We start from the raw sequence: 21,580 nt of genomic DNA on the forward strand, positions 1-21,580 counted from the left end.
CCCAGGAGTTGATAAGGCTGTTCTTAAAATGAGTCCCATTGTCTGACTCAATCCTCTCAGGGGTACCATGCCTCCAAAGGACCTGCTTTTCAAGGCCCAGGATGGTGTTACGGGCTGTAGCATGAGACACAGGGAAGGTTTCCAACCATCCTGTGGTGGCTTCCACCATTGTGAGCACGTAGCGCTTGCCTTGGCGTGTCTGGGGCAGTGTGATGTACTCAATCTGCCAGGCCTCCCCATACCTGTACTTGGACCACCGTCCCCCATACCACAGGGGCTTCACCCGCTTGGCCTGTTTGATGGCAGCACACGTCTCACAGTCATGGATAACCTGAGAAATACTGTCCATGGTTAAATCCACCCCTCGGTCTCGTGCCCACTTATAGGTGGCATCTCTGCCCTGATGGCCTGAGGCATCACGGGCCCATCGCGCTAGGAACAACTGCCCCTTGTGTTGCCAATCTAAATCTATCTTTGACACCCCTATCTTTGCAGCCTGATCTACCTGCTGATTGTTTTGCTGCTCTTCATTAGCTCTGCTTCTGGGGACATGAGCATCTGCATGGCGAACCTTCACAGGTAGTTTCTCTAGCCGGGTAGCAATGTCTTTCCATTCTTCAGCAGCCCAGATTGGTTTTCCTCGACGCTGCCAGTTAGCCCCTTTCCATCTCTCCAGCCATCCCACAGAGCATTGGCTACCATCCATCAATCAGTGTAGAGGTAGAGCTTCGGCCACTTCTCCCTTTCTGCAATGTCTAGGGCCAGTTGAACGGCTTTGAGTTCAGCAAGTTGACTTGATCCACCTTCTCCTTCAGTGGCCTCTGCGACCCGTCGTGTGGGGCTCCATACAGCTGCTTTCCACTTCCGATTCATCCCTACGACACGGCAGGAACCGTCAGTGAAAAGAGCATAGCGTGTTTCCTCTGCTGGCAATTGGTTGTAGGGTGGAGCCTCTTCAGCCCGTGTCACTGGTTCTTGTTCTTCATCTGTGACACCAAAGTTTTCACCTTCAGGCCAATTTGTAATTATTTCCAAAATCCCAGGGCGTTTCAGTTTACCAATACGGGCGCGCTGCGTGATGAGAGCAATCCACTTGCTCCATGTAGCGCTGGTGGCATGGTGGGTGGAGGGAACCTTTCCTCTGAACACCCACCCCAGCACCGGTAGTCATGGTGCCAGGAGGAGTTGTGCTTCTGTACCAATCACCTCTGAGGCGGCTTGGACTCCACGAGTTGGGCGCCAAAATATTTGTCCTAGTTTAGGGCAAAATTTGGGAGAAGACCTCCGGAAGGAGCCCCCCGGAAAGCAAACCTCCCACGGCCCCTCCCCCACCTGGTTCGGGAAAGATTTCCTCAGAGAGAAATGGAAAAAAAACCTGTTTATTTAACAAGCAAAAACACTCCCCAATAAAAAAAAAATAATCAACACCAGATGACAAAACCCTTTCACCGTTCTGAAGAGATGACAAATTCAGGAAGTCTCTCCTGGGAGTGGTTGCCCAGCTATCAGTCTCCGGCACTGGGGATGGCTGCTGCAGGTCACAAAATGCAGACTCTCGGTGTTTCTTGATGTTTCCCAGGTCCAGGTCCAGAGCAGGTTCAGATGATATTCAGGAAAGGGAAAGGGAAGGGGAAAAAGAAACAGTCCAGGGTAAAAATCGGAGTGCCTAGCTAAACTAACTAATAAGCAAAAGCAAAAGCAAAAGCAAGCAAGCCAGCAAGCCCAAGGCAGCCAAGCCTCTCCTAGACACAGACCATGGGGGGAGGTGAGCTGGCTGATAACAAGACAAAGCAATCCTTCACTTTCAGAGTCAGTCCTGAAGGCACAGAACAGAATATCAGGCATGAACAGAACACACGATTTGGGATACAAACACCATACCGTCACCCTAGGACAATCCCGGATCCCATCCCAGCGGATCCCAGTGCCAGCAGATCCCGTCAATCCTGGTGCCACAGATCCCATCCCAGTGGATCCTGGTTCCAGCCCCATCCCATCCCATCCCATCCCATCCCATCCCATCCCAGTGGTTCCCGGATCCCAGAGGATCCCGGTTCCAGCAGATCCTGTCAATCCCAGTCCCAGCAGATCCCAGCCCCAGCTGATCCCATCCCAGTGGATCCTGGATCCCATCTGATCCCTTTTATTCTGGTCCTGCAGATCCCATCCCAGTGGATCCCATCCCAGCCGATCCCATTCCAGCAGATCCCATCCCAGTGAATCCTGGATCCCAGCTGATCCCATCCCAGTCCCAGCAGATCCCATTGATCACAGTCCCATCCCATCCCATCCCATCCCATCCCATCCCATCCCGTCCCGTCCCGTCCCATCCCATCCCATCCCATCCCAGCGGATCCCGTCAATCCCAGTCCCATCCCAGCAGATCCCATCCCAGTCCCGGCAGATCCCGTCAATCCCAGTCTCAGCAGATCCCATCCCAGTGGATCCCATTGATCCCAGTCCCAGCCAATCCCAGCCCAGTCCCAGCAGATCCCATTGATCCCAGGCCCAGCCCAGCCCAGCCCACCTCATCCCAGTCCCAGCAAATCCCACCCTGGATCCCAGAGGATCCCATCCCAGTCCCAGCAGATCCCATTGATCTCAGCCCCATCTCACCCCATCCCTATCCCATCCCATCCCATCCCATCCCATCCCATCCCAGCGGATCCTGTCGATCCCGGTCCCGCAGATCCCATCCCAGTGGATCCTGGTTCCAGCCCCAGCCAATCCCATCCCAGTGGATCCTGGATCCCGGCCGATCCCATTGATCCCATTGATCCCATCCCGTCCCAGCGGATCCTGGATCCCAGAGGATCCCGTCGATCCTGGTCCCAATCCCATCCCATTGATCCCAGCCGATCCCATTGATCCCAGCCAATCCCATCCCATCCCATCCCATCCCAGCGGATCCTGTCCATCCTGGTCCTGCAGATCCCATCCCAGTGGATCCTGTCAATCCCGGTCCTGCAGATCCCATCCCAGTGGATCCTGGTTCCAGCCCCAGCCAATCCCATCCCAGTGGATCCTGGGTCCCGGCCGATCCCATTGATCCCATTGATCCCATCCCAGCAGATCCCGTCCATCCCGGTCACAACTGATCCCATCCCAGTGGATCCCGGATCCCAGAGGATCCCATTGATCCCATTGATCCCATCCCGTCCCAGCGGATCCCAGATCCCAAAGGATCCTGTCGATCCTGGTCCCGCAGATCCCATCCCAGTGGATCCCGTCCATCCCGGTCCCAACTGATCCCATCCCAGTGGATCCCGGATCCCAGAGGATCCAGTCGATCCTGGTCCCAATTCCAGCCCAGCGGATCCGGATCCTGGCCAATCCCATTGGTCCCAGCCAATCCCATCCCAGCGGATCCCACCCAATCCCATCCCATCCCAGTGGATCCTGGATCCCAGAGGATCCCATCCCAGTGGATCCCGGCCGATCCCATTGATCCCAGCCGATCCCATCCCGGCCGATCCCGGCCGATCCCATTGGTCCCAGCCGGTCCCGTCCCAGTGGATCCCGGCCGATCCCATTGATCCCAGCCGATCCCATCCCGGCCGATCCCGGCCGATCCCATTGGTCCCAGCCGGTCCCGTCCCAGTGGATCCCGGCCAATCCCATTGGTCCCAGCCAATCCCATCCCAGCGGATCCCAGCCAATTCCATCCCATCCCAGTGGATCCCGGATCCCAGAGGATCCCATCCCAGTGGATCCCGGCCGATCCCATTGATCCCATCCTATCCCAGCGGATCCCGTCCATCCTGGTCCCAACTGATCCCATGCCAGTGGATCACGGATCCTGGACGATCCCATTGATCCCATTGATCCCATCCCATCCCAGTGGATCCCGGATCCCAGCAGATCCCATCCCAGCGGATCCCGGCCGATCCCATTGATCCCAGCCGATCCCATTGATCCCAGCGGATCCCATTGATCCCAGCGGATCCCGGCCGATCCCATTTATCCCAGCCGATCCCATTGATCCCAGCGGATCCCGGCCGATCCCATTGATCCCAGCCGATCCCATTGATCCCAGCGGATCCCGGCCGATCCCATTGATCCCAGCCGATCCCATCCCAGCGGATCCCATCCCAGCGGATCCCGGCCGATTCCAGTGGATCCTGGATCCCAGCCAATCCCATCCCACTGGATCCCGGATCCCGGCCGATCCCATTGATCCCAGCGGATCCCGGCCGATCCCATGGATCCCGGCCGATCCCATGGATCCCGGCCGATCCCATTGATCCCAGCGGATCCCGGCCAATCCCATGGATCCCGGCCGATCCCATCCCAGCGGATCCCGGTCCCGCAGATCCCGGCTCCGGGTCTTCCCGGCCCCATCGGCCCCACCCCGACCAATCCCTTCGTTAGCATCTCATTTGCATAAGGACCCATTCATCTCCTCCCCCAAACACCCCCCCCCCAGAGAGCCTCCCCCTGGCCCTAGTTTGAATCTCATTTGCATAAATACCCCCCAGGTACCCCCAGGACCCGTCAAGTAACTGTTCTGTGCTCCTCATTCGCATCTCATTTGCATAAGAAACCCTTAATGTTCTCAACCCCTACAGAGAACTTTCCCACAGACCTCATTAGCATCACATTTGCATAAACAGTCCCCAAATCTCCCCAGGACATTTGCAGAGACCATCTACAGCCCCTCATTAGCATCTAATTTGCATAAGAAACCATTCATTTCCTCCCCCAAACACCCACGCCAGAGACCCTGCCTGCAGCCCTAATTTGCATCTCATTTGCATAAACACCCAAGGAGCCCCAGGACCCATCAAGCAACCGCCCTGTGTCCCTCATTAGCATCTCATTTGCATAAGAAAACCATTAAGTTTCCCTAAATTTCCCCAACCCCCAAGCACTCTCCGTGTGCCTCTAATTTGCATCTCATTTGCATGAACACATCTTAACAGCCCCTAAGTACCCACAGGGCCCCTCAAGAAGCAATTCTGGGGCCCTCATTAGCATCTCATTTGCATAAGAAAGCCTTAACGCACACTAAACCCCCAGAACACCTCCAAGGACTCTCCCACACCCCTAATTTGCATCTCATTTGCATAAGAACACCTTAATTTCCCCCAAACCTCTCGAAACCACTTCCAGAGACTGTCCCACACCCCTCATTAGCATCTCATTTGCATAAACACCCCTAATCCCCCCAGAGACCATCTTCAGCCCCTTGTTAGCATCTCATTTGCATACATATCCCCCAGCTCCAAATTGACCAATCAGGACACAGCACCACTGGACCCACCAATCCCCATTGGCTGCCTTGGCCTGGCCCCACCCACTGCCACCATCTTGTGGGTGTGGCCTCAGCCTCAGCTGCCATCTTGGGGCGTGGCCTTTATTTTTTCAGCCATTTTGGGGGCGTGGCCTTCGTACAGGTGGCCATGTTGGGGGCGGGGCCTCTGCACCATTTTGGGGGTGTGGTCTGCAAGTTCCAGCCATTTTGGGGGCGTGGTCTCATCATCCTTCGGGGGCGTGGTCTGGAATTTGTCCGCCATTTTGGGGGCGTGGTCCCATCATCCTTCGGGGGCGTGGTCTGGAATTTGTCAGCCATTTTGGGGGTGTGGTCTCATCATCCTTCGGGGGCGTGGTCTGGAAGTTGTCAGCCATTTGGGGGGCGTGGTCTCATCATCCTTCGGGGGCGTGGTCTGGAAGTTGTCAGCCATTTTGGGGGCGTGATCATGGGATCTTAGGGGGTGTGGCCACCGCGTGATTCGGGGGCGTGGTCTGCGAGTAGTCGGCCATCTTGGGTTCATTATCTCAGCATCATTTGGGGGCGTGGTCAACACGTCAGCCATTTTGGGGGTGTGGTCTGGGCATCATTTGGGGGCATGGTCCATGAATTGTCGGCCATCTTGGGGGCGTGGTCCCAGCATCATTTGGGAGGGCGGTCTGCAGATTGTCGGCCATCTTGGGGGCGTGGTCTCAGCATCATTTGGGAGGGCGGTCTGCAAATTGTCGGCCATCTTGGGGGCGTGGTCTCAGCATCATTTGGGAGAGCGGTCTGCAAATTGTCGGCCATCTTGGGGGCGTGGTCTCAGCATTATTTGGGAGGGCGGTCTGCAAATTGTCGGCCATCTTGGGGGCGTGGTCTCAGCATCATTTGGGAGGGCGGTCTGTGAGTCGTTGGCAATCTCGGGGATGTGGTCTGGGTGCACGGCGGCCATCTTGGTGGGCGTGGCCCGGCTCAGGCCGCCCCCTCGTAGTTCCCCATGGGGAAGGTGCCGGTGTCGTCGCCGGGGCTCAGCCCCCGCCAGCGGGAACTCCCTGGATCGGGGTGAAAATCCAACATTTTGGGCAAAAAGATCCCTTTGGGGGGGGGAAAAGAGCATTTGGGGGGACGGGAAAATGGATTAGGAACCAATTGAGGATTTTTGGGGTGAAAAAAAGGAGATTTTGGATCTAAATTGGGGATTTTTGAGGGGGTTTGGAGACAAAAAAGGACAATTTTTTGGGGAAAGGGGAAATGTGGAATAAAATTGTTGATTTTGGGGATAAAATCGAAGTTTTTGTGGTAAAATTATGATTTTTGGCCACCAAAATCAAAGTTTTGGGCTCAAACCAGAGAATTTGGGGTTAAAATGGGGGGTTTGAGGGGAAAAAGGCAGATTTGGGTTGATTTTGGGCTGAAAATTGGGAGTGTGGGAGTGGGAGGGTCCGGTTTGGGAGGAAAAAGGGAAATTTGGGGTGAAAGTGGGAATTTTGGGGGGAAATCTGAGTATTTGAGGGGAAAAATTTGGTGAGAAATTTGGTGATGTGGGGGGATTTGGGGTGCAGATTGGCAGTTTTGGAGAGAAGGGGCAAATCTGGAGTCAAAATGGGGAATTTGAGGCAAAATGGCCAATTTTTGGACCAAAGGGGAAAATCGGAGTGGAAAAATGGGAAATTTTGGAGAGAAAGTTGTTAATTTTTGGACTAAAATGGGAAATTTGTGGTCAAAATGGGCAATTTTGAAGGGAAAATGGGCAATATTGAAGGGAAAATGTAAATTTTGAGATAAAAATGGGGAAATTTGGGGTCAAAATGGGGCCAAAGTGGCCAGCATGGGGTCAAAATGGCTGATTCTGTGGTAGAAATTCGGTATTTGGGTTAAAAATGGGAAATTTCTGGGAAATTTGGGAGTCAAAATGTGCGATTTGGGGCAAAATGTTCAATTTTTGTGCTGCAAGGGACAATTTTGGGGTCAAAATGAGAGATTTGAGAGCAAAAATGGACAATTCTGGGGTAAAATTGAGAAATTTGGGTTAAAATGGGAGATTTGGGGACAATTCTGGATCAAAACCGGCGATTTGGGGGCAGAAAGGTCAATTTTTGAACCAAACTAGAGAAATTTGGGTCCAAAATGGCACTTTGGGGGCAATTTTGGGGTCAAAATGGGGAAAATTGAGGCAAAAGAGTCAATTCTGGACTAAAATGTGGAAATTTGGGTCAAATTTGACTCTTTGGGGACAAAAGATGGGGTTTTTTTGGACTAAAACAGGGAAATTTGGATTGAAATGGGAAATTTGGGGCAATTTTGGGGTCAAAGTGGGGAATTTGGGGTTAAAATTGCCACATTTGGGACTAAAATAGAGAAATTTGGATTAAAATTGGTGATTTGGGGACAAAATTTTCTATTTTTGGCCTGACAAGGGAAATTTTGGGGTTAAATTCGGGGACAATTTGGGATCAGACTCCGCCCCTTCCCCCACTGACCCCTCCTTTTCCGGCACAGCCAAGCAGCCAATAGGATCCCCAGGAGCAGCAAGGCCACGCCCACGACGCCACCGATGACCAATGGGAGGAACTCAAACGGAGCTGGGGGCGAGGCACCCCCTCCAAAAAAAACGCTGGGTCAGCAAATATCCCAAAACCCACCAAAAACCGCCCCAAAAAAACCCCAGGGTGAGTGAACGCCCAAAAATCCCAAAACCACCCCAAAAAAGCGCTTGAGTCATTGAATACCCCAAAACCACCCCAAAAAAGCCCCGGGTCAGCAAATACCACAAAAACCCCAAAACCACCCCGCGAAAAAATCCCCAGGGTCAGCAGATGCCCCAAAACCCCCAAATCCAGCCCCAAAACCACCCTGGTCAGTAAATACCCCCCAAAAAAACCCAAAACCACCCCCCCAAAAAAGCTGGGTCTACGAATACCTCAAAACCCCAAAAACCACCCCCCCGCAAAAAAAAAAACCTGGGTCAGCAAATATCCCAAAAACCACCCCAAAAAACAACCCCATGGTCTGCAAATACCCCAGAAAACCCCAAAACCACCCCAAAACCATTCCCTGGGTCAGAGAATACCCCAAAAACCCCAAACCTGCCCCAGAAATCCTCCATGGTCAGCAAATACCCCAAAAATCCCAAAACCACCTCAAAACACTCCCTGGGTCAGTGAATACCCCAAAACCCCCAAACCTTTCCCAAAAATCTTCCATGGTCAGCAAATAACTCAAAAAAAAAAAAAAAAAAATCCAAATTGTCCCAAAAAAACAACCCCAGGGTCAGTAAATACCAAAAAACCCCAAAAATCAGCCCAAAAAACCCTCGGGTCAATAAATACCCAGAAAACCCCAAAACCACCCCAAAAAAAAACCTGGGTCAGCAAATTCCCCAAAAACCCCAAAACCACCCCAAAAAGAGCCCCATTTATAGCAAATGCCCAAAAAAACCCCAAAACCACCCCAAAAAAAACGCTGGGTCCACGAATACCTCAAAACCCCAAAAACCACCCCCCCGCCCAAAAAAAAAAAAACCTGGGTCAGGAAATACCCAAAAAACCCCAAAAGCAGCCCAAACAAAAGCCCCGGTGTCAGTGAATACCCAAAACCCCCCAAAACCACTGAAAAAAACACTCCCTGCATCAGGAAATATCCCAAAAACCCCAAAACCACCCTAAAAAAAAACCCTGGGTCAGCAAATACCTCAAAAATCCCCAAAATCGCCCCAAAAAAACAACCCCACGGTCACCAAATTCCCCAAAAGCACCCCAAAAACACTCCCTGGGTCAGTGAATACCCCCAAAACCACCCCAAAAAACCTCCAGGGTGAGCAAATACCTCAAAAAGCCCCAAATTGCCCCCAAAAAACAACCCCAGGGCCAGCAAACACCAAAAAACCCCAAAACCGCCCCCAAAACAACCCCAGGGTCAGTAAATACCAAAAAACCCCAAAAGTGCCCCAAAACCACGCCCTGGGTCAGTGAATACCCCCAAAACCCCAAAAATCACCCCCAAAAAAACAACCCCAGGGCCAGCAAATACCCCAAAAACCCCAAAACCACCCCAAAAAAAAACCCTGGGTCAGCAAATACCTCAAAAATCCCCAAATTAGCCCCCAAAAAAAAAACGCCACGGTCACCAAATTCCCCAAAAACCCCAAAACCGCCCCAAAAACACTCCCTGGGTCAGCAAATTCCCCAAAAACCCCAAAAGTGCCCCAAAAAACCAATCCCTTGGTAATTGGTGTGGTCAGTGGGTGTGGTCAATGGGCGTGGTCAGTGGGTGTGGTTATCGGTCAGTGGGTGTGGTCAATGAGAGGGGGGTGTGGCCATTTGGTCAGTGGACAGGGCGTGGTCATTGTAGGCGTGGTCACTTGGTGGGTGTGGTCAGTGGGGTGGGCGTGGTCATTGGGGGTGTGGCCATCAATGGTGTGGGCATTGTGGAGGGTGTGGCCAGTGAAGGGGTGTGGTCAATGGGATGGGAGTGGCTGTTTTGATGGGTGTGGCCATTTGATGGGCGTGGTCTTACTGTGTGTAGTCAATATATGGGTGTGGTCATTTGGGGGTGTGGTCATTGGATTGGGTGTGGCCCTTTTGATGGGTGTGGCCCTTTTGGGAGATGGTCATTGGGGTGGGTGTGGCCATTTTGATGGGTGTGGTCAATCTGGGTGTGGTCAGTGTGCGGGTGTGGCCATTTTGATGGGCGTGGTCAATCGGTGTGTGATCAATTTGTGGGTGTGGCCATTTTTGATGGGCGTGGTCAATCGGAGTGTGGTCATTTTGGGGGCGTGGCCATTGGCGTGGCTGTGGCCATTCCAATGGGTGTGGTCCAGCGGGGTGTGGTCAATGGGTGGGCGTGGCCAGTTCATGGGTGTGGTCAGTCAGGTGGGTGTGGTCACTTCTGTGGGCGTGTCCAACAGCACGGCCACGCCTGACAAATCCCAACATGGCGCCTGCCCTCCCTCCCACCCCCCCGTCCCCTTTTCCCAAATCCGCCGCTTTTCCCCCCAAAATCCCCCACCTACCCCAGACCACCACGGCCACGCCCTGGCTGGGCGGGGCCTCCAGCCAGGCCCCGCCCACCTCCTCCTCCACCCGGCAGCTGAAATTCCCGGCCAGTTCCCGGGAAATCCGCGGGAAGAGCAGCTCCGACCCGTTCCCGGCGACGTCGCCGCCGGCGTCCGGCGTCACCTCGGCGCCGTCGCGGAAGAAGCGGAAGCGGCGCCGGAAGTCGCGCCGGGGCGCGGCGCAGCTCAGGAGCAGCCGGTGGCCCGCGGCCACCACGCCCGAGGGCGGCTCCACGGACAGGAGAGGGGGCGGGCACGGATCTGGGGAGAAACGCGTGGAACCGGCGATTTTCCAACCGGGGCGCGTCGGGCGGGAAAGGGCCGAAAAATGGAGCCAAAATTCCAAAGTTTTGGAGGTGGGAATGGAGAAGATGGAGAAGATCCACCCAGTTTTTCCCCAAATCCGGATTTTTGTTGGCCAGAGGAGGCACCACCATGACCCGGCTTGGATTGGGCTTGGATTGGGTCAAAAGAGCCTAAAAATGGCCAAAAAATTTCAATGTTTTGGAGGTGGGAATGGAGAAGATGGAGAAGATGGAGAAGATGGAGAAGATCCACCCGGTTTTTCCCAAAATCCCAATCTTTTGTGGCTAGAGGATGTTTGGAATACCCCAGATGGCCCTGGAGGTTCCACCATGATCCTGGTTGGGTTGGGTCCAAAAAGCCTAAAACTGGCCCCAAAAATTGAATGTTTTGGAAGTGGGAATGGAGAAGATGAAGAAGTTGGAGAAGATGGAGAAGATCCACCCGTTTTTTCCCAAAATCCCAATTTTTTTTGGCTAGAGGATGTTTGGAATACCCCAGATGGCCCTGGAGGTTCCACCATGATCCTGCTTGGTTGGGACTGGATTTGGTCCAAAAAGCCTAAAACTGGCCCCAAAAATTGAATGTTTTTGAAGTGGGAATGGAGAAGATGGAGAAGTTGGAGAAGATGGAGAAGATCCACCCAGTTTTTCCCCAAATCCGATTTTTTCTTGGTTTTAGGAGGTTCCACCATGATCCTGCGTGGGTTGGGCCTGGATTGGGTCCAAAAAGCCTTAAAATGGACCCAAAATTCAATGTTTTGAAGGCGGAAATGAAGAAGATGGAGAAGATGGAGAAGATCCACCCAATTTTTCCCCAAATCCTGATTTTCCTTGGCCAGTGTAGGTGCCACCATGATCCTGGTTGGATTGGGTCAAAAAAGCCTAAAAACGGCCCCAGAATTTCAATGTTTTGGAGGTGGGAATGGAGAAGATGGAAAAGACGGAGAAGATCCACCCAGTTTTTCCCAAAATCCCAATTTTTTTTTGGCTAGAGGACGTTTGGAATACCCCAGATGGCCCTGGAGGTTCCACCATGATCCTGCTTGGTTGGGACTGGATTTGGTCCAAAAAGCCTAAAACTGGCCCCAAAAATTGAATGTTTTTGAAGTGGGAATGGAGAAGATGAAGAAGTTGGAGAAGATGGAGAAGATCCACCCAGTTTTTCCCCAAATCCGATGTTTTCTTGGTTTTAAGAGGTTCCACCATGATCCTGCATGGGTTGGGCCTGGATTGGCTCCAAAAAGCCTTAAAACGGACCCAAAATTCAATGTTTTGAAGGTGGGAATGAAGAAGATGGAGAAGATGGAGAAGATCCACCCAATTTTTCCCCAAATCCTGATTTTTCTTGGCCAGAGGAGGTGCCACCATGATCCTGGTTGGGTTGGGCTCGGATTGGGTCAAAAGAGCCTAAAAATGGCCAAAAAATTTCAATGTTTTGGAGGTGGGAATGGAGAAGATGGAGAAGATGGAGAAGATGGAGAAGAACCACCCGGTTTTTCCCAAAATCCCAATTTTTTTTTTTTTTTTTTTTTTTTTTTTTTTGGCTAGAGGATGTTTGGAATGCCCCAGATGGTCCTGGAGGTTCCATCATGGTCCTGCATGGGTTGGGCTTGGATTGGGTCAAAAAGGCCTAAAAATGGCCCAAGAATTGAGAGTTTTGGAGGTGGGAATGGAGAAGATGGAGAAGAACCACCCAGTTTTTCCCCAAATCCTGCTTTTTTGGTTTTAGGAGGTGCCACCATGACGCCGTTTGGATTGGGTCAAAAAGGCCTAAAAATGGCCCAAAATTTCAATGTTTTGGAGGTGGGAATGAAGAAGATGGAGAAGCTGGAGAAGAACCCCTCATTTTTCCCCAGAATTCCATTTTTTTTTGGTTGGAAGTGGTCCTGCCATGACCCTGGATGGGTTGGGCTCGGATTGGGTCAAAAAAGCCTAAAAATGGCCCAAAAATTCCCAGTTTTGGAGGTGGGAATGGAGAAGATGGAGAAGATCCTCCCAGATTTTCCCAGAATTCTGGTTTTTGATGACTTTAGGAAGTTGGGGACCACCTGGATGGTCGTGGAGCTGCCACCAAGCCAGGGCAGGTTCCGGGGTTGGGATTGGGTCAGAAAGGGTTAAAAATGGCCCCGAAAATCTCAATATTGTGGAAAAAGTGGGAAAAAAACCTTTGAAGTCCTCAAATTTGGACAATCAGGAGGAGATTTGGGGTCATGACCCGAACAAACCAAACCAAATCAAACCCAACCAAACCCAACTAAACCCAACCATGACCCAACGATGACCCAACCAAACCCAACCAAACCCAACCAAACCCAACCAAACCAAACCCAATCAAACCCAACCATGGCCAACCATGACCCAACCAAACCCAACCAAACCCAACCATGACCCACCCAAACCAAACCCAATCAAACCCAACCATGGCCAACCATGACCCAACCAAACCCAACCGTGACCCAACCAAACCCAACCATGGCCAATCATGACCCAACCAAACCCAACCATGACCCACCCAAACCAAACCCAATCAAACCGAACCATGGCCAATCATGACCCATCCAAACCCAACCATGACCCAACCAGACCCAACCATGAGCCAACCATGACCCAACCAAACCCAACCAAACCCAACCAAACCAAACCCAATCAAACCCAACCATGGCCAATCATGACCCAACCATGACCCAACCAAACCCAACAAAACCCAACCAAACCCAACTATACCCCACCCATGACCCAACCACACCCAACGAAACCAAACTCAACCCAACCAAACCCAACCATGACCCAACTAAACCCAGACAAACCCAACCATGACCCAACCAATCCCAACCATGACCCAACCAAACCCAACCAAACCCAACCAAACCCAACCATGACCCAACTAAACCCAGATAAACTCAACCATGACCCAACCACACCCAACCAGACCCAAACCCAACCATGACCCAACTAAACCCAGCCAAACCCAACCAAGGCCCAACCAAACCCAACCATGACCCAACCAATCCCAACCATGAACCAGCCACACCCAACCAAACCCAACCATGACCCAACCAATCCCAACCATGAACCAGCCACACCCAACCAAACCCAACCAAACCCAACCAAACCCAACCAAACCCAACCAAACCCAACCAAACCCAACTATACCCCACCCATGACCCAACCACACCCAACGAAACCCAATTAACTCAACCCAACCAAACCCAACCATGACCCAACTAAACCCAGACAAACCCAACCATGACCCAACCAATCCCAACCATGACCCAACCACACCCAACCAAACCCAACCATGACCCAACCAAACCCAACCATGACCAATCATGACCCAACCACGTCCCAACCATGACCCAACCATGACCCAACCAAACCAAACCCAATCAAACCCAACCAGGGCCAATCATGACCCAACCAATCCCAACCATGACCCAACCAAACCCAACCATGACCCAACCACACCCAACAAAACCCAACCAAACCCAACTATACCCCACCCATGACCCAGCCACACCCAACGAAACCCAACCAAACCCAACCAAACCCAACCAAGCCCAAGCATGACCCAACTAAACCCAGCCAAACCCAACCATGACCCAACCAAACCCAACCATGGCCAATCATGACCCAACCACGTCCCAACCATGACCCAACCATGACCCAACCACACCCAACGAAACCCAACCAAACCCAACCAAACCCAACTATACCCCACCCATGACCCAACCACACCCAACGAAACCCAATTAACTCAACCCAACCAAACCCAACCATGACCCAACTAAACCCAGACAAACCCAACCATGACCCAACCAAACCCAACCATGACCCAACCACACCCAACCAAACCCAACCAAACCCAACCATGACCCAACTAAACCCAGATAAACTCAACCATGACCCAACCACACCCAACCAGACCCAAACCCAACCATGACCCAACCAAGGCCCAACCAAACCCAACCATGACCCAACCAAACCCAACCATGACCCAGCCAAACCCAACCAAACCCAACTAAACTCAACCCAACTAAACCCAACCATGACCCAACTAAACCCAGACAAACCCAACCATGACCCAACCACACCCAACCACATTCAACCAAAGCCCAACCAAACCCAACCAAGGCTCAACCAAATCCAACCATGACCAATCCAAACCCAACCACACCCAACGAAACTCAGTCACACTCAACCATGGCCCAACCAAACTCAACCACATCCAACCAAACCCAACCAACCCTGGCACTTCCATTTTTTCATCTCCTCAACCTTCTCCAGACCCAGCCCTGAGGTGGCTCCATGCCCATTCCCGTGCCTGGAAATCGCAGATTTACCCCGAAATCACCTTTGACGATGACCTGGACGGCATCGCTGGGGTAGGACGCGATCCAACGCCCCTCGGTCATCTCCTCGTAGCGGCAGCTGAAGTTTCCCGTCTGGTTCTGGTCGCTCTTCTCCACCCGCAGCCGGACGCCGCCAGCTCCAGAACCTTCCTGGATCCCATCCGTGACCTCGAGCTCCTCCTGGAAGAACCCAAATCTCCGCTCGGCGGCACCGGGCGGGGCCACGCAGAAGAAGACGAGGGGCTGCCCTTCCACGGTGACGCTGGAGGGCGTCACCGTCAAGTTGGGTTGGGCTGGACGATCTGGTGGGAGGAGAAGACCCAAAGTCAAAGTTGGACCTCAGTGGAGATGAGTTTTTGGGATGAAAACGCCCCCGTTGGACCAAAACCCAACGTTTTGCTCAATGGGGGCAAATTTGGGGATAAAAACGCTCCTGTTGGGTGCAAAAGTCAACGTTGGGCCTCAGTGGGAGAAATTTGGGATAAAATCACCGAATTGGGTAGAAAAGCCAACATTGGGTGGAAAAGTCAACCTTGGACCTCAGTGGAGATGAATTTTGGGACAAAAACGGCCAATTGGGTGGAAAAGTCAATGTTGGAACTCAACAGGGACAGATTTTTGGGATAAAAATGCCCACGTTGGACCAAACCCCAACATTCTGGTCAACAGGGATGAATTTTGGGGTAAAAACGCCCCGTTGGGTGGAAAAGTCAAGGGTGGACCTCAGCGAGGATGGATTTTGGGAGAAAAATGCCCAGTTGAGTGCAAAAGTCAACGTTGGACCTAAGAGACGATAAATTTTGGGATAAAAAATGTCCCTGTTATACCAAAACCCAAAATTTTTGTCAGTGGGGACAATTTTTGGGGTAAAAACACCCAGTTGGGTGGAAAAGTCAAGGTTGGACCTCAATGGGGACGGATTTTGGGATAAAATCACCCAGTTGGGTGGAAAAGTCAACACTGGGTGGAAAAGCCAACACTGGGGCTCAACAGGAACAAATTTTGGGATAAAACCCCCAAAACCCCGACGCCAGGAGCTGCCGCCCGCGGCGCCCCCAAACCTCGGACGTTGACGACCACGGCCTGGCTGGCCAGGGAGTGGACTTGGCCGCGGCCGCGCCGGAGGACGGTGTAGGAGCAGCTGTAGAAGCCGCCGTCGCGCGGGCCGGTGACGTCGAAGGTGTGGACGAAGCGGCTCCTGGACGTCCGGACGTCGGTGACCCAGCCGGCCGTCCCGGTGAAGCGGAACCCTTGGATCCGGTCGGTGCTCATCGGCCCCGGCGCGGCGCAGACGATGGACACGGCGTCGCCGATGAGGAACTGCGGCTTGGACGGCGTCACCGAGATGTTGGGGGCCGGGGGAGGGAGGTCTGGGGAGGAAAACGGCGGGGAGGAGAAAAAGGCTAAAAACGGCCCAAAATTCCGTGTTTTGGGAGTAGGAATGGAGAAGATGGAGAAGGTGGAGAAGGTGGAGAAGAACCACCCACTTTTTCCCCAAATCCTGATTTTTGTTGGCCAGAGGAGGTGCCACCATGACCCGGCTTGGGTTGGGCCCGGATTGGGTCAAAAGAGCCTAAAAATGGCCAAAAAATTTGGAGTTTTGCAGGTGGGAATGGAGAAGATGAAGAAGATGGAGAAGATGAAGAAGATGGAGAAGATGGAAGAGAACTTCCCAGTTTTTCCCAAAATCCTGATTTTTTGCTGGTTGGAGGAGGTTCCACCATGACCCTGCTTGGGTTGGGCTTGGATTGGGTCCAAAAAGCTTAAAAATGGTCCCAAAAATCAGTATTTTTGGGTCTGGAAGAGGTGAAGATGGAGAAGATGGAGAAGAACCACTCATTTTTTTCCCAAAATTCCAATTTTTTGGGTTGGAACACCTTCCTCCATGATCCTGCTGGGGTTGGGCTCGGATTGGGTGAAAAAAGGCCTAAAAATGGTCAAAAATTCAGCGTTTTGGAGGTGGGAATGGAGAAGGAGGAGAAGAACCACCCAGTTTTTCCCAAAATCCCGATTTTTGGCAGCCTGAGGATGATCTCGAGGTGCCACCAAGCCAAGGGGAGATTTTGGAGAGTTTGGGCTTGGATCAACCTAAAAATGGCCCTAAAAAAGTTCAAAATGGCCCAAAAATTCAAAATTCTGAGATTTTGGGAGGGTTGGAGGAGCTGGAGATGAAGACGATGAAGAAGAACCTCCCAATTTTTCCCCAAAATTCTGATTTTTCCCCAAATCCTGATTATTTTTGGTTGGAGGAGGTGCCACCATGACCCTGCTTGGGTTGGGCTTGGATTGGGTCAAAAAAATCCTAAAAATGGCCCAAAAATCCAATTTTTTTGGAGGTGGGAATGGAGCAGATGGAGAAGAAAGTCTCGATTTTGCCCCAAATCCAGAATTTTGGGGGGAATTTTGCGTTACCTGAAGGCGTCGCCGACGGGAAAAGGATCGGGAGAGAGGCTGGAAAAAAGGGAAAATGGGAAAATTAAAGAAAAAATGAAAAAAAAATGGAAAAAGGAAAAGGGGAAAATGGGAATAATGGAAAAGGAAAAATTGGGATAGAAAGGAAATGAAAAATTATTTATTAATTTTAGGGGGAAAGGAAAGGAAGTTTAAACTAAAAATAATTTAATAATAAAAAAGATCATTTTTAAAAAGGAAATTGAAAATAAAAGATAAATAAAAATAAAAGGAAAAAATGGGAAGAGAAAGGAAATTAAAATTTATTTATTAATTAATAGTGGGAAATGAAATAAAAGGAAAATTGGAAGGAAGTTAAAAAGAAATAATTTGAAAATAATTTAAAGTGAAAATAATTTTAAACTAAAAGATCATTTTTTAAAAGGAAATAAAAAATAAAAGAAAAAATGTAAGGACGTGGAAAAATTGGGAAAATAAAGGAAAATAAAAAATATTTATTAATTAATAATGAGGGGGAAATTAAAGAATAAAAGGAAAATTGAAAGGAACCTAAAAGTAAAATAATTTGGAAATAAAAAGGAAAATAATTCTAATTTTTTAAAGGAAATAATTAAAAATTAAAAATGGGGGAATTGGGAAAATAAAGGAAAATAAAAAATATTTATTAAATTAATAATAAGGGGAAATGAAATAAAAGGCAAAATGAAAGTAAAAATAAAAATAATTTTGAAATAAGAAGATCATTTTTTACAGGGAAATAAAAAACAAAAGGAAATTTAAAAAGAAAAAGGGAAAATTCGGGGGAAAATGGGAGAGGAGGAAGAGGAAGAGGAGGAGTTGGGATGAAGGGCAGGAAATTGGGGGAAAATGGGGAAAATTGGGGAAAAATGGGAGGAGGAGGAAGAGGAGGTGGGAAAATGGGCACAAAAATGAGGGAAAAAGGGAAAAATGGGAAAAATGGGAGAAAGGAGGAAGAGGAGGAGGAGGATGAAGGGCAGGAAATGGGGAAAATGGGAAAATTGAGGGAAAATGGGAGAGAGGAGGAAGAGGAGGAAGAGGAGGAGGAGGAGGAAGAGTTGGGATAATCGGGATGGAAACTGGGGGGAAATGGGAAAACGGGAAAATGGGAGAGAGGAGGAAGAGGAGGAAGAGGAGGAAGAGGAGGAAGAAGAGGAGGAAGAGGAGGAGCTGGGATGAAGGGCAGGAGAATCAGGGGAAAAGGAAAAATGGGAAAAAAGAAGGATAGAGGAAGAGGAGGTGGGATGAAGGGCAGGAAATGGGGGGAAAAAGGGGGAAATCGGGAAAAATGGGAGAGAGGAGGAAGATGAGGAAGAGGAGGAAGGGGAGCTGGAAAAATGGGTACAAAAATGAGGGGAAAAAAGGAAAATTGGAGAAAATGGGATCAGGGGGAAGAGGAGGAGTTGGGATGAAGGGCAGGAAATGGGGGAAAATGGGAAAATTGGGGAAAAATGGGAGAGAGGAGGAAGATGAGGAAGAGGAGGAAGGGGAGCTGGAAAAATGGGTACAAAAATGAGGGGAAAAAAGGAAAATTGGAGAAAATGGGATCAGGGGGAAGAGGAGGAGTTGGGATGAAGGGCAGGAAATGGGGGAAAATGGGAAAATTGGGGAAAATGGGAGAGAGGAGGAAGATGAGGAAGAGGAGGAAGGGGAGGCGGGAAAATGGGCACAGAAATGAGGGAAAAAGGGAAAAAATAGGAAAAATTGGATCAGGAGGAAGAGGAGGAGTGGGATGAAGGGCAGGAAATGGGGAAAATGGGAAAATTGGGGAAAATGGGAGGAGGAGGAAGAGGAGGTGGGAAAATGGGCACAAAAATGAGGGAAAAAGGGAAAAATGGGAAAAATGGGAGAAAGGAGGAAGAGGAGGAGGATGAAGGGCAGGAAATGGGGAAAATGGGAAAATTGAGGGAAAATGGGAGAGAGGAGGAAGAGGAGGAAGAGGAGGAAGAGCAGGTGGAAAAATGGGCACAAAAATGAGGGGGAAAAGGGAAAAATTGGGAAAAATGGAATCAGGAGGAAGAGGAGGAGTGGGATGAAGGGCAGGAAATGGGGGGAAATGGGAAAATTGGGGAAAATGGGAGAGAGGCGGAAGAGGAGGAGGAGGAGGAAGAGTTGGGATAATTGGGATGGAAATAGGAGGGAAATGGGGAAAATTGGGAAAATGGGATGGACGAGGAACAGGAGGAAGAGGAGGAGCTGGGATGAAGGGCAGGAAATGGGGAAAAAGGGAAAATGGGAAAAATGAGGCAGAGGAGGAAGAGGAGGAGTAGGATGAAGGGTGGGGAAATGGGAGGAAAATGGGAAAATTGAGGAAAAATGGGAGAGAGGAGGAAGACGAGGAGGAGGAAGAGGAGGAAGAGTTGGGATAATCGGGATGGAAATTGGGGGGAAATGGGAAAAATTGGGAAAATGGGGGAGAGGAGAAAGAGGAGGAGGAGGAGTTGGGATGAAGGGCAGGAAATGTGCACAGGGGAATGGGGGATGGGAATGGGAATGGGAATGGGAATGGGAATGGGGATGGGAATGGGAATGGGGATGGGAATGGGGATGGGAATGGGGGATGGGAATGGGGGATGGGAATGGGGATGGGAATGGGGAATGGGAATGGGGGATGGGAATGGGGATGGGAATGGGGAATGGGAATGGGGGATGGGAATGGGGATGGGAATGGGGGATGGGAATGGGGATGGGAATGGGGGATGGGAATGGGGGATGGGAATGGGGATGGGAATGGGGATGGGAATGGGGATGGGAATGGGAATGGGAATGGGAATGGGAATGGGAATGGGGAATGGGAATGGGGGATGGGAATGGGGATGGGAATGGGAATGGGGGATGGGAATGGGGGATGGGCAAGGGGCGCGGCTGAGGAAGAGGAGACTCACCCAGGAGCGGGATGAAGCTCGGCAGCGCCATGGCCCCGTGCCCTGGCTGTGCCCTGAATGTCCCCTGGCAGTGCCCTGAATGTCCCCTGGCAGTGCCCGGCTGTCCCCTGGCAGTGCCCTGAATGTCCCCTGGCTGTGCCCTGAATGTCCCCGGGCTGTGCCCTGAATGTCCCCTGGCTGTGCCCTGAATGTCCCCTGGCTGTGCCCGGCTGTCCCCTGGCAGTGCCCTGAATGTCCCCTGGCAGTGCCCGGCTGTCCCCTGGCTGTGCCCGGCTGTCCCCTGGCTGTGCCCTGAATGTCCCCTGGCTGTGCCCTGAATGTCCCCTGGCTGTGCCCGGCTGTCCCCTGGCTGTGCCCTGAATGTCCCCTGGCAGTGCCCTGAATGTCCCCGGGCTGTGCCCTGAATGTCCCCTGGCTGTGCCCTGAATGTCCCCTGGCTGTGCCCGGCTGTCCCCTGGCTGTGCCCTGAATGTCCCCTGGCTGTGCCCTGAATGTCCCCTGGCTGTGCCCGGCTGTCCCCTGGCTGTGCCCTGAATGTCCCCTGGCTGTGCCCTGAATGTCCCCTGGCAGTGCCCGGCTGTCCCCTGGCAGTGCCCTGAATGTCCCCTGGCTGTGCCCTGAATGTCCCCTGGCAGTGCCCGGCTGTCCCCTGGCAGTGCCCTGAATGTCCCCTGGCTGTGCCCTGAATGTCCCCGGGCTGTGCCCTGAATGTCCCCTGGCTGTGCCCTGAATGTCCCCTGGCTGTGCCCGGCTGTCCCCTGGCTGTGCCCTGAATGTCCCCTGGCAGTGCCCGGCTGTCCCCTGGCTGTGCCCGGCTGTCCCCTCGTTGTCCTCTCCGTCCCCTCGCTGTCCTCGCTGTTCACTCCCTGTCTCCTTCCTGTCCCTCTCTGTCCCCTGTGGTGTCCCCCCTGTGTCCTCTCTCTGTTCCCTCCCTGTCCCCTCCTTGTCCCCTCCTTATCTCCTTCCTGTCCCCTCTCTGTCCCCTCCCTGTCCCCTTGCTTTCCCCTCTCTGTCCCTATCTGTCCTCACTGTCCCCTCCCTATCTCCTTCCTGTCTCCTTCCTGTCCCTCTCTGTCTCTCTGTGTCCTCTCTCTGTCCCTTCCCTGTCCCCTCTCTCTGTTCCCTCTGTGTCCCCTCTGTGTCCCCTTCCTGTCCCCTCTGTGTCCCCTCTGTGTCCCCTCCGTGTCCCCTTCCTGTCCCCTCTGTGTCCCCTCTGTGTCCCCTCCGTGTCCCCTCTCTGTGTCCCCTCTCTGTCCCCTCTCTGTCCCCTCCCTGTCCCCTTGCTTTCCCCTCTCTGTCCCTATCTGTCCTCTCTGTCCCCTCCC

General features: G+C 51.9%; 1 protein-coding gene across 1 annotated transcript; it reads right to left on the reverse strand.

The window, feature by feature from the left end:
• Window positions 1-5,251: 5,251 nt before the first annotated feature.
• Window positions 5,252-20,286, reverse strand: LOC128802311 (uncharacterized). The gene is made up of 7 exons (XM_053968612.1): window positions 20,256-20,286; window positions 17,353-17,391; window positions 16,002-16,310; window positions 14,943-15,242; window positions 10,245-10,547; window positions 7,714-7,833; window positions 5,252-6,285 (listed from the first exon to the last, which is right to left on the reverse strand). The coding sequence occupies exons 1-7, from the start codon at window positions 20,284-20,286 to the stop codon at window positions 6,206-6,208; spliced, it is 1,182 nt and encodes a 393-aa protein (XP_053824587.1). The 3' UTR covers window positions 5,252-6,205.
• Between the last annotated feature and the right edge of the window lie 1,294 nt (window positions 20,287-21,580).

This window comes from Vidua chalybeata, chromosome 37 (assembly GCF_026979565.1).
Source record: "Vidua chalybeata isolate OUT-0048 chromosome 37, bVidCha1 merged haplotype, whole genome shotgun sequence".
Lineage (NCBI taxonomy): Eukaryota > Metazoa > Chordata > Aves > Passeriformes > Viduidae > Vidua > Vidua chalybeata.